General features: G+C 38.2%; 2 protein-coding genes across 3 annotated transcripts; one reads left to right on the top strand and one right to left on the bottom strand.

Annotated features, from left to right (window-relative positions):
• The first annotated feature begins 286 nt into the window (after nucleotides 1–286).
• On the top strand, nucleotides 287–1,162 carry LOC109176885 (ADP-ribosylation factor 2-like). Its single transcript, XM_019326285.1, has one exon. The coding sequence runs from the start codon at nucleotides 363–365 to the stop codon at nucleotides 831–833; it is 471 nt and encodes a 156-aa protein (XP_019181830.1). The 5' UTR covers nucleotides 287–362; the 3' UTR covers nucleotides 834–1,162.
• A 304-nt stretch (nucleotides 1,163–1,466) lies between these two features.
• LOC109176884 (L-aminoadipate-semialdehyde dehydrogenase-phosphopantetheinyl transferase-like) lies at nucleotides 1,467–4,823 on the bottom strand. 2 transcript variants are annotated; one of them, XM_019326283.1, is made up of 5 exons: nucleotides 4,549–4,823; nucleotides 3,025–3,157; nucleotides 2,500–2,744; nucleotides 2,097–2,268; nucleotides 1,467–1,920 (listed from the first exon to the last, which is right to left on the bottom strand). In XM_019326283.1, the coding sequence occupies exons 1-5, from the start codon at nucleotides 4,668–4,670 to the stop codon at nucleotides 1,681–1,683; spliced, it is 912 nt and encodes a 303-aa protein (XP_019181828.1). In that variant the 5' UTR covers nucleotides 4,671–4,823; the 3' UTR covers nucleotides 1,467–1,680. The 2 variants fall into 2 exon arrangements, with proteins under 2 accessions (XP_019181828.1, XP_019181829.1); XM_019326284.1 differs by having other exon boundaries at nucleotides 1,773–1,925.
• Nucleotides 4,824–13,198: the final 8,375 nt, after the last annotated feature.

The following is a 13,198-nucleotide window of genomic DNA, read 5'->3' as shown; positions in this document are numbered from 1 at the left end:
TATTGTGTCAATTTCATATTTAATTCTAATCTTTAATCTCTATGTTTTCTATTTTTAGTTCCTCATTTGCATACCATGAACTTATTGTCAATAACTTTGTAACTTCATTCTCTTTGTATATACATTAGTACAATTAAAGTATACTAAAGTATTCTATATCAATATCTTTATGATATATTTATCTTTACTAGAAATGGAAATGGTACTAAGCTATGAAAGATGTGTACTTTGAGCTTCATATTGTGTTCTTTTGACATTTTGTGATTCACTTCTTTTACTTTTCACATTTAGATCTCTCTTGCTCTCTCTCTCATCAGATCCCTCTTCCAAAAAGTTTTCTCAGGGTTCATCAGCAAGGAGAAATGGGGCTCACCTTCACCAAGCTCTTCAGCCGGCTTTTTGCCAAGAAGGAGATGCGTATTCTAATGGTTGGTCTTGATGCAGCTGGTAAGACCACTATTTTGTACAAGATCAAGCTGGACAAGAACATGAGCTTCACAGTTTGGGATGTCGGTGGCCAGGACAAGATCCGCCCATTGTGGAGGCACTATTTCCAGAACACTCAGGGACTTATCCTTGTCGTTGATAGCAATGACAGAGACAGAAGGGACGAGTTGCATATGATGTTGAATGAGGATGAACTTCGTGATGCTGTGCTACTTGTATTTGCTAACAAACAAGATCTTCCGAATGCAATGAATGCTGGTGAGATAACTGATAAGCTTGGTCTCCACTCTCTCAGGCAGCGCCATTGGTACATCCAGAGCACCTGTGCAACCTCTGGAGAGGGTCTTTATGAAGGGCTTGATAACAACATTGCTAACAAGGCATAAAGCAATTCAGAGCTCATGTGTGTTGATATCCTGGATGCAGGCAGGGACTTCTGAAATGGCTTTGTAATACACTGGTTGGATATATATAAACAATGGCTAGCTTCTTATTAACATTGTTGGATTAATGGTCAAAGACTTGAATTAGACGTCTCGCCCTGTTCTCGTTGTCATTGGTTATCAATGTTGTGCTATTCTCAAGTGTTTTGGGATTTATAAGTTTTTTTTGTTAGACAATGTGATTTGTTTATCATTGTTAATTTAAGGGCAAAGTACAATTTTGGTCCGTCAATTATTTGTTAGGTTGAAATGTAAGAATTGTTTTTCAATTAGTTTACGTGTGATTTTCCCATTGTCAAAAAACTACACATTTAGATTTCTTTAATGCTAATGATGATAATCAATGTTATCGTTTTGGTTGATTGTTTAACTATGTAACAAATCTGATATTCTTCTATCAAAATCTGGGATATGTACTTGAGTTGTAAAATTGTTACTAATTGCTTAGTGGTGTACAGAGGCCGGTAAAGGGCTAAGTCTAGTAATTGGTGGCTAGGGTGAAAGTCGTGTCCAACACCCAGCCTCTCAAAAATGTTGTGACAGTATAAGAAAATAAAGTTGCTCTATAGTTTTTGACATAATGGTAAACGTTTATTCTGAAAGTGGTATTAGAGTTAGGTAGCAGGTAAGATTATTCTTTTTGCCATATAAGGGTTAAATAAGCCTCTTCATATAGCAAAAATACAATTACATCATTGAACTGAAAACAACTTGATACAAAATTTGATGTTAAACCATAGCTACCTTGTGGTGAATGGACATCATTTGATCTTTCAAGTGCCAAACCATATCAATGGCTGCCTTTTAGTTCTTCTTCATTCTTTGAAGCATCAAATCTCTGCAATAACCCAACAGGCATTCTAACTACCCCACAGGGGTAGGGAAAAAGCTCGTCTACCTTTCGCAACAAAAATCCAGCGTTTGGAAGATGAAGACCGCGGTTGTATTCTTTCTCGTCAAAAACAGTCCGGTTCAGTGTTTTCTTGTAAGTTGCAGTAGCAGACATTGGATGACCCCTCGCAATCGAAGCCTGCACTAAAGTGCTAGTATGTGTTAACCCATGACCTTATAAACCCATATGTTCTCTCTTATATTTTCAATGTGGGACTCTTAACAGTATGCACATATTATGTTTTCCTAATCTTAATGTTAGCGAGGAAAACGAGATTTTCAAGAGATATTAAGGAAAACACGATATGGACTAACCGAGTGATTCTTCCGCAGTTCAAATAGCCAAAATCTCCAGTCTTTCAGTTCTTTACCATCGACTCTCACAAGTATGTTCTCCCAACTAGTGTGGTGAAATTCGACGTTGTCCAATCTGTGCCCTACACCTTCACCCATGGCTTTTACGAACGCTTCCTTCAAACTCCAGTATCTGCAGTGTGAAGTTCAATGTCAGATGGACCTCTCTCAACTGTGGGCAACAAAACACACGATTCTTCAACTTCTTGTAACCTCATTCAAAATTATTCTAAGAGAGTTATCAATTAAAACCGCATTTTGAGTGATCATACCCCGTATTTACAACTAATATTTGAACTCACAAAACTTGATTAGTTTGGGTATGAGTAAGCCTAAAAGTTTGTGGATTTTAAGAGCATCATACCTATAAAACTCTCCTAACATTTGATCGTCAGAGCCTGCATTTAAAATTGCGTTCCATTCAAATCTCGAGAAGTACGATGAGAAGCTTTGAATGAATTCTCTAACTGATTCTTTCTCGGGGATGTAATGATCAACAATATCCAGCCCAACGAGGCATATTGGTTCAGAAGCTATTGCCACATAATCACCTTGATGAGAAGCATTGAAGTTAAAGTTCGGAAAATCCAAGACCGTACTGCCATATACCTACAAAAGATTGATGCAAAAGCAATACTATTAGATTCGTCAAGATAGCTCTGCGTTGCAAAAAGTTAAGAGCTAAGCCACAATTAAAATCAAAATAATAGTTCGTGTAATATCGATCTAAGGTCAATTGAGAAGGCAGACCATAGAAATAGGGAGGAAAAACAATAAGTGTAGGATAATGAGCATTTGCATACCAAGCAAGAGTTAAAAATTAAAGAGCATAATGGAAGTCATTGTGACTAAAATGGCCTTAGCACAACTGAGCACAATCTAGCCATACCAGATACGGTTTCCCCTCAACAGTGCGCCTAATACATATCTCATTGTACGGGATTCCCAATACTTGATGTACCAAAGCATACTGCAACAATCTGCTCACCAGAGCTCGTTTCCTATCTTCAATTTTGACAAATCTAATAATATAAAGCATTAGTTAAGTCCACAATTTAAATCCATTTGAAGAGATTTGATTGATATCTTAGGCATCTATGTAAAATTTAAGCAGCATCCATATCAAAATTGAGTTGCTGATTCACTCTATTGCACATCAACAATCAGATATCCTCTGCCCATTATTATAATCAATCAACAATCTGATAACTATACTCTGGTCCAACTTCTTTATAGATCATTTGCTTAATCAAGCTAAAAAGTATATCCATAGCCTATAATATTCGCTAAACATGTAAAAAGTAGATTGTGCAGTAACTCATAATAATTTGATCAAAATCAAGAATTAGACAAACCCAAATACACAAAGAAACCTTACTTTGATTTATGGGAAACTTGTAGCACTACCCGAAGGTGGGCTCTGGGTAAAGCCTGCCCTAGACCCTAACCGACAAAAGACTGAGGTAAACCAACCTAGGACGCTCATAGCTGATCGACTTAAACAAAGAAAGCCAATAGACAAATTCTCGGGGACTGAAACTTGAAACATTATGACTATCAAGTCAATTGTCCAACTAACTTGGATCGGGTTTCCAACCCAAAGAAACCTTACTTTGATTTATGGGAAACCCGTAGCTGCTACCCGAAGGTGGGCTCTGGGTAAAGCCTGCCCTATGACCCTAGCCGACTAGCTGACAAAAGACTGAGGTACACCAACCTAGGACGCTCATAGCTGATCGACTTAAACAAAGAAAGTCAATAGACAAATTCACGGGGACTCAAACTTGAAACATTATGACTATCAAGTCAATCGTCCAACTAACTTGGATCGGGTTTCCCACCCAAAGAAACCTTACTTTGATTTATGGGAAACCCGTAGCCGCTACCCAAAGGTGGGCTCTGGGTAAAGCCCACCCTATGACCCTAGCCGACTAGCCAATAAAAGACTGAGGTACACCAACCTAGGACGCTCATAGCTGATCGACTTAAACAAAGAAAACCAATAGACAAATCCACCTCAGAACCTAAAACATTATGACTATCAAGTCAATTGTCCAACTAACTTGCATCGGGTTGCCCCCACAAAGAAACCTTACTATGGAGTATGAAAGGGGTTATTTATGTCAGCCTCATAGTAAGCAGCAGGCAATCAATGAGGCAGAGTGGCAGACATAATAGCCAATACTGCTCACCTCAAATTCAAAGAATTCCAACATAAACAACATACCCTAAACTTGTAATCATAATCTATATGCTAACTAAAAAAATCAAGAAAGGCAATCAAAACACCATATATCTATGCATATCAGCCTACTCTTTATTTCTGCATATACTTGTTATATATGAGTGGTTATTAGCAAAAAAGCATATAAATTTAGCATAAAACAATGAAATAGAGAAAGTTGCAGGAGACCTAGTGATGGAGGAATGTTGATGGTTGGGAAGAAAGGACATGGCAAAGGAAAAGCCATGGGGTGTTGGGTCCCACTCCGAGATGTCAACTACCCATCTCTGAACACCGTTTTCCAATTCCATTCCCTCTCTCTCTCTCTCTCTCAATTTAAAGTTCAATTTTTTGTTGTGTCTTTTGTTCTGTGTTTCTCATGACTCATGAGGGACATTTAATTCTGTTCTTGTTGCCGACCCAAATTAAGTTGTTTTTTGTGATCCGTTACTCTACATTTTCTATAATACAAAGCAGTATGATAAAATTTTTAATTTTTTTTTGACTAAAATAGGAAGAAAATAAAAATTTTAAACTCTAGAAAACGAGTATCTGTTTTTGCCTATTTGGTGTTGACCCTTGACAGTTTTTATCAAAAGATTTTTTTTTTTTTTTTTTTTTTTTTTTTTTTTTTATCATTTTGAAGTAGTTTTTTTTTTTAATTTTTTTTTTTAAAACTTATACTCCAAACATACTAGTCGAAATGTGTTTGACAATTTTTTTGGCAAACGTTAAATGTATTTGATAAAAAAAATTTATTTGAATCGTGACTAACTCAAATCGTGTCAATAAAATTGATTGACATGATTTGCATCACTAATTTGTTTGACAAAAGTTTAAAAAATTATTGAGTTAATTACAAAAATGGTTCATTGACTATAACAAAATTATTAATTTGATTCTTGACTATTTTTTTAACCAATTAAGTCCCTCAACTTTAAAATTTTTAACCAATTTGGTCCTCCATTTGTTCGACCGTTAGTCAATCGTTAACTTGAGACCAAATTAGTAATTTCGCTATAGTCAAGTGATCATTTTGGTAATTAACTTTAGGGGAGGGCAATACGATTTTGTTTTCTCGAATCGAACCGAACCGAACTAGTTTGGTTTGGTAATATACCGAACAACCGAACGGTATTGAATTCTTGTATACCGAATGGTTCGATAAAAAATCGATCTGAGCCCATCTGAATTGTTCGGTAAAAAATTGAACTGAATCGAATTCCGTTTGATTTTTTTTTAAAAAAATATAATAATAATAATAATAATAATAAATAAATAAATAAATAAATAAATAAAAAGTAAATCCAAGTCCATTGTTGATTGCTCTGCCGTTCAGCTCATATTCTCACGGGTATCTCTCGTAAATGTTTTATTTGATTTCTTTATGGTTTGTTATCAAAAGTTCTATATTATGTGTTATGGTGTTTACATAGTCCATATCCAAAGTCTAATATATAACAAAATAGCAATCCAAAGTTCAAACGGTATACGGTTCGGTTCGGTTTTTACCGAACAATGCAGTTAGGTTAGAGTTTTTACCGAACCGTTCGGTATACAAGAATCTATTACCGTTCGGTTGTTCGGTATATTACCGAATCTAACTAGTTTGGTATGGTTCGGTTCGAGAAAACTGAATCGAATTGCCCACCCTTAAAGTTAATTACCAAAATGGTCCCTTGACTATAGCGAATTACCAATTTGGTCCGAAGTTAACGGTTGACTAATGGTCAAACAAACGGAGGACCAAATTGGTTAAGATTTTTAAAGTTGATGGACTTAATTGGTCAAAAAATATAGTTAAGGACCAAATTGTTAATTTCGCTATAGTCAAGGGACCATCGGTAATTAACTCAAAAATTATTTGACTATAGACTGACACTGAATCAGTAAAATGAAAAATAAAAATAAAATAAAATTTTTGGAAGATTAAATCACCTATTGCCGAGGGAACACTGAACTTTAATTTGGCCTTCGTATGCAACAAGAAATAGAGAAAAAACTGTTCAAAAAAAAAGAAATGGAGAAAAAACGAATTAAACGTTGTTGGATTTAGTGAGGCCAAGAGTAGCCACTAGCTAGAGCTACCTTGAGAAACACTTAGACATTACGTTTATAAGGTGAGAGCCAAGTATCCTAACCAACTAGACTAGAACGAATTTACTTGTGTTTTTTTGACCCACTTTATTTTGTTCCTTGCTTCCTTGGCCTGAAGCTGAATACCCAAAATATATCTACGCGTACAAATAAGCCAAATGCATTTTCCCGACAACTAAAAAAAAAGGAAAAAATGGTCGAATCGGTCACCGAAGTCAAACAATAGTGCAATTGAGTCCTTAAGTTAAAAAAGTTCCATTTAAATCTCCTAAACCAATTAAAATATTTAATTGAGTCCTAAATTACCTGTTTGGTATGTTGGTGCTTTCTAATGTTGACACATGTCTCATTTTTTAATTATTTTTTTTTCTAAAAATACATTTTGTTTTGTTTTGTTTTTTTTTTGTTTGTTTTAATTTAAAATTTTTGAAATATATATTTTTATTATTAATCCATATCTGGCTGCCGCCCAAGGTCGTTTTATCTTCCTCTTGTTGGTGCTTCTTGTGGGTTGCTCTAGCTGCCTTCTCTTACTTTTTGGTTTGTTCTTCGTCTTTTTTCTTTGGCGGCAACACTGATATATGATGTTGGTCTCGGTGGGGTTAGGTTAAAATTCTGGGGGGGGGGGGTGGGGGTGGGGGAGTGAATAGGATTATATAGATTTAAAAACTTTTGCGGTTCGTTAAATTACCTGAGATGTAACCTTAATGTTTCGAGAGTATGCAAAATGGAAATTATATAATATAAACACTTTTTAATCTTATTAGCACGAAAGTTTGTTCTTGAGAATATTAAGTTTGTTGTGATAATATGCAATGAAAGCACTAAGTATATAATGTAAGAGAGAGAGAAGAATTTTATAGTGGTTCAGCCTACACAGTCTACTCTACTCTTCTTCTTGAAACTCTTAGAAGGATTGCACTATCCCTTAGTACAATATTGGACGTTCAAGCTTTGAACACCAAGCCAGCCTTGAACTCCACCAAGTTTTTCGACTATAACTAATCCCACCTCCGTCTCTTTCTACTACTACCAAGTAGAGAATAAATGAGATGTGGTTCATCGATTGGTTGCGATCAATCTCCTTGTGCTGTGGTACAAACAGGGTACTTCGGGGCTGTGTCAGAGCTATATGCGCTGACCCTCATGTATGGGCATGCGATTGGTCCTACGGCACCACCAAATGTGTTTACGTGTTTGAAATAGTGATTGAATACTGTTATGATTGATATGGAATAGTCTTGTGACCTTAGGGTGCATGCTAGTATCTTTATATGCGTAATTAATTCTGTTGAATGTGCCTACCCTTGCTTGATTGAGTCTATTCTCGGTTTTAAATTAGAGTTTCATAAGTATATATGTATTCCGGCTTCAAAATGGTTTTCCTTATATATATCTACCTATATTGTATTTAACGCGTTGGAGTGGGTTACCAGCATTATTCGCTGAACAGATATATTTGGCTTTCAGGCACAGATGAGTAGCTCCGGAGCGCGCTAGTTGGACCCGTGGGCTTAGCTAGTTTTGTTCTTTTAGCGGCCTGCGTGCCATGATGATGTACTTGAGTTTGGGATTTAATGATAGTTTAGCCTGTGTATCTGAGTTCTCCAGCTCAGATGTGGCATAGCACCCCAATAATTATGTTTAGTTATGCTCTGTTTGGGATTTAATGATAGAATTGCCTTTATTTCATAAGCATTAAAAGTTTTAAAATTTAGGGGTGTTACATAGATACTTTGGAGGGAAGATTGAAGATCTAGAGTTTCTATAGCTTGGGTTTTTCACTTCTCACCACCATTTGAAGGGATCTAGCTTGGATTTGGGTAAAATTTACTTTTGTTCTTCATCAAATAATATCTTGTTTTACCCATTTTGATATTGCTTGATCTTGGTCTTTGTAATGTTTGGCTAAAATTCTAGTAGTGGATTGGATCTCATTTATTTGTGCTAAATATGTATTGATTCATTTGTTTGGCTTTGTGTTGATGTCTTGTTGTAAAGAGACTTTGTATGGACTCTTGTGTATGGTGTACAACATATGCTTGAGGTTTGAGTAGGATTAGGTCGACAAGAGATTGTGGCTTAATCCTAGACTTGTCTCCTTGCATTTCCTGCCCTCAGATCCGAGAGGATAAGGCCTGGAATGAGCTGTAGACAAAGTGTTTTTTGAAATGCTCATAAGGAACGTGGTCACGAAACGGTGGTTCCACACCTATGAAAGACCTAATAACCGAGCGGTGAACGCATTGGAAGTCATCTCACATGATTAGATCAACACTAGCCTAGATTCACCTCACACGCACAAAGGAATGAGAATGCCGATCCACTACGCTTTCTATTTTATAGTTTCTTTTATTTCTTTTCTTATTTCTTTTGCTACGCTTTTTCCTTACACTCTCTTGAACACATGCTCGAACCTACGCTCCTTGTACCTAGTTTATCTCTCGTTAATGCACTGTGATACGTGATTGTCTTGCACTCTTTTTACTCCGACTTGCCAACCTTGAGTACGACACTCGGGGTAGTTCTCACTCCCCGTTTTAACTCTTTCTACCTCTTCCCATACACGACCCATGCAAATCGAATCTTTTGACAACGCTATCTAAAATGAGAATCGTAAACGAAAAGCATCTCGGTCAGTGATCCTAGTTGTTCTTAGTTTACTTGGAGGGGTCACCATATTTCCCTCGATCTTCCTCTTATTCGATTCTGGGCTTCTCCGAGGAATGTGTTACAATTGATAGAATTCGGCTGCTTTGGTGCAGGCTTCCTTAAGAGTCTTTGGCTTGCTCACGGTCAAGGCTTTTCTATCCTCAAAGTTGAGCCCAACGACAAATTTCTTTACTTTAGTTGCCTCCGTAGGGACCAACACGTGTGCGAAATGAGCCAGTTCTAGGAATCTCTTGTGGTATTCTACCACTGTAGTGACTCCCCTTTTCAAGTGAAGGAACTCCTCGTACATAGTCATTCTCATGTGCGAGGGATAGAAGCGTTCCGGAAGCTTAGCCTTGATCCCCTTCATTTCCCCGTCTTCGATCCGAGAAGGCAAAACCCGGAAAGAAGTGAGGGCAAAGTGTTTGTTTAAATACCCCATAGAGAGCAAGAGTTCCTACGGGCGGCGTTAGACCGTTTCGGATTATGCACTAGTGTAACACCCCGTGTTACGACCTTCAATCCCGGATTAATTATTTAATTAATCCCGTTAATAATAATTAAATATGATTTAATTCGGTTAGGTTTCCTTTAATTAATTAATAAGGTCCACCATGAACCGTGGAACCTTGCCTAAATTAGAGTCTTAAACCTATTAGGAATAAAGAAAGTAAACCCTTTACTATTCAGATTCTAATTAGGAATTCTAGACCTAGTTATCTATTAGGAATAAAGGAAGTAGGCCTTTTACTATTCAGACTACGATTAGGATTCCCTTTAATTAATTAATATGGTCCACTATGGACCATGGACCCTTATCCCTAAAATAAGCCCTTAGTCCTATAAGGAATAGAATTAGTAAACCCATACCATTCAGACCCTAATTAGGAGTCTAAAATATATAAATAGGGATATAGGAGGCACCTAGATCTTTCACCACCATAATCTCTCACCACACAAGAAGTTCCAAGAATCCCCTTAGGAGAAATCAAGAAAGAAGAAAGCTTAAAGAAAGACCCTTCATAGCCAAGGAATTAATTAAGGCTAAGAGGTAACCCGTGTCTCAACAAAACCTATTTTCATAGCTATGATTCCCCTCTTAGGATTTTCCCATATTATTGTGTATTGATGATTTGTGATATTATTATTGATGATTGGTGGGATGATTCCATGGGTGATCTTGATGATGAGAGTGTAACACCCCAGATTTTCAAGACATTTAAAACTCATAATAAAGGTAGAATCTTATTAAATCCCAAGATATAAATACAAGCGTTCGGGGTGCTATGCCACACCTGGGCTAGAGAACCCAAGTGCACAGGCTAACTAACTAATGTCCTCAAAGCGTAAATACGTAAACGTGGCACGCAGGCCAAAAGGGAAACTATCTACTTCTAAGTTCTAGCGCACTCCAGTGACTTAATCTTCTGTGCCTGAAAGCCAAATATATATGTTCAGCGAGAGATGCTGGTAACCCACTCCAACGCGTTGAAATACAATACATATAGAGATATATATAGATATACGAAAACCAATTTGAGCATGAAGATATATCCTACGAACTCTAGCTTTAAAACCGGGGATGACTCGACAGATAAGGCCAGACACAAGCACAGTTATAACGAGCATATGCAGTTCACAACAGATAAGGCAGGTAAGGCAAAGCATAAACAATGATCATAACCCAACATGAACAATCCCCAATATAAATCCCATAGTCACATCCCCCAAGACACTCGTAATCACAACTCGTCCATGTCACAACACATAACACACTTTGTTGGTGCTACAGGACCAATCGCATGCCCATACATGAGGGTCAGCGCATATAGCTCTGACACGGTCCCGCAGCACCCTGCCCCGTATCGCAACACGGAGGGGTCGATCGCAACCGACCGATGAACCGCAGCTCATCATAGTGTTTGATCGCAACCAAACAGTGGACCGCAGCCCACGAGAATGTCATCTGACCGCAGCCAGGAAAAAGGACGAACCGCAGCTCGTATAGTAACGTTTGATCGCAACCAAACGGTGGACCGCAGCCCAAGAGTATCAATCTGACCGCAGCCAGCTTCTGAACTGCAGCTCAGGATAACCAATCCGATCGCAACCGAATTGGGGTAACACACACACATAACTCATAGCAAGCACATGCAACCCACATTACACATTGGGAAGGGGGAGAAAGCGTATAACAAAACCTATGCGTGATCCATCACTTACTAAGAATAGTCCTAAGGGGTTCATACTTCTTCCACCTAGGTCAACGGGATACCAATTCAACTAGCATGCAATATAATAGACTCATAAACCTACGAACGGTACCCGAAACATCAAACTAGACATAGGCACGATAAACGGAGTCCGTTGGGACACCACGGGGAACGGGGGAACATCAAACGGGGAAGCCGGGATCCCGAGGTGGGATAATTTCCAGCGGGTAGCCGGTGGGTGGGGGCCACCCGCCGGCTGCCCGCCGGATGATACTGTTCCGGGCAGCGGGTCGCCGGCGGGCAGCTGCCCGCCCGCCGGCCACCCGCTGCCGGGCGGTGTTTCTTGGCCGTGGGTAGGTGGCGGGTCCCCTACCCCCCACCTACCCCCCACTGACTCTTTTCATCACTTTACGCCCCGGGAACCGTTGTGGAACCCGAAACCATGCTTAGACACTTTACAACGCAATTAACGACAACACGTAGACAATTAACGAATCAAATACAAGAAACGGACGACACATAACCTATCATGCTTTTCTAAATATAATCAACACCCAAACATGCGATTTCCCCACCCGATAATCCAAGAATAAGATCATACGATACAACCTAGGGTTCTAATCACTTTTATATCAACAAGTATACGGTTCGTCTTCTAATTGCAAGATTCGGTAAGAATAACACATAAACATCAAGAGCATCACACAATTATCAAGAACAACACATAATCATCAAGAACTCTATATAATCATCAAGAATTCCATAATCATCAAGAATCTCCCAATATCAAGATCATCAAGATCCCTCATGGGATCATCACATCAAACATCAATAATTATCATCATATCTCGCCAATCACAATAATATGGGGGAAACCCTAAGGGGGGATCATAGCTATGAAAATAGGTTTTGTTGAGACATGGGTTACCTCTTAGCCTTAATTAATTCCTTGGCTATGAAGGATCTTTCTTTAAGCTTCCTTGCTTTCTTGATTTCTCCTAAGGGGATTCTTGGAGCTCTTTTGGGGTGGTGGGGCGTTAATCTTGTGGGGATTCTGGGTGCCTCCTAAGTTCCCTATTTATATATTTAAGACTCCTAGTTAGGGCCTGAATGGTATGAGTTTACTAATTCTATTCCTTATAGGGCTAGGGCTTACTTTAGGGATAATGGTCCATGGTCCATAGTGGGCCATATTAATTAAAGAGGATCCTAATCATAATCTGAATAGTAAAAGGCCTACTTCCTTTATTCCTAACAGGCTTAAGACTCTTATTCGGCAAGGGTCCACGGTTCAGGGTGGACCTTACTAATTAATTAAAGGTAAACCTAACATAATTAAATCATATTTAATTATTATTAACGGGATTAATTAAATAATTAATCCGGGATTGAAGGCCGTAACACGGGGTGTTACAGAGAGGTTCTTGATAATTATGGTGTTCTTGACGATTATATAACGTTCTTGATAATTATATGGTGTTCTTGATATTCTTAATGATTATATGAGGTTCTTGATAGTTAGATGATATTCCTACCGAATCTTGATTTTGGAAGATGAATTGTGTTCTTGTTGATTTAAAAATAATTAGAACCCTAGGTATATCGTGGAATTCGTATGGTATTATTCTGGATATATTGGGTGGGAATTCGCATGATTGGGTGTTGATTATGTTTAGAAAATCATGATAGGTTATGTGCCATATGTTTCTTGATCTTTGATCCGTTAATTGTCTAAGTGTGTTATCAATTGCATTTGAAAGTGTCTAAGCATGGTTTCGGGTTCCACAAAGGTTCCCGGGGCATTTTTGGTGAAAAAGAGTCAGTGGGGGGTAGGTGGGGGTAGGGGACCCGCCACCTACCCGCGACCTATTTGGGCA

This window comes from Ipomoea nil, unplaced genomic scaffold (assembly GCF_001879475.1).
Source record: "Ipomoea nil cultivar Tokyo-kokei standard unplaced genomic scaffold, Asagao_1.1 scaffold0761, whole genome shotgun sequence".
In the NCBI taxonomy this organism is placed as follows: Eukaryota; Viridiplantae; Streptophyta; class Magnoliopsida; order Solanales; family Convolvulaceae; genus Ipomoea; species Ipomoea nil.
The sequence above is the reverse complement of the archived record's forward strand: the minus strand, read 5'-3'. Positions and strand labels throughout refer to the sequence as shown.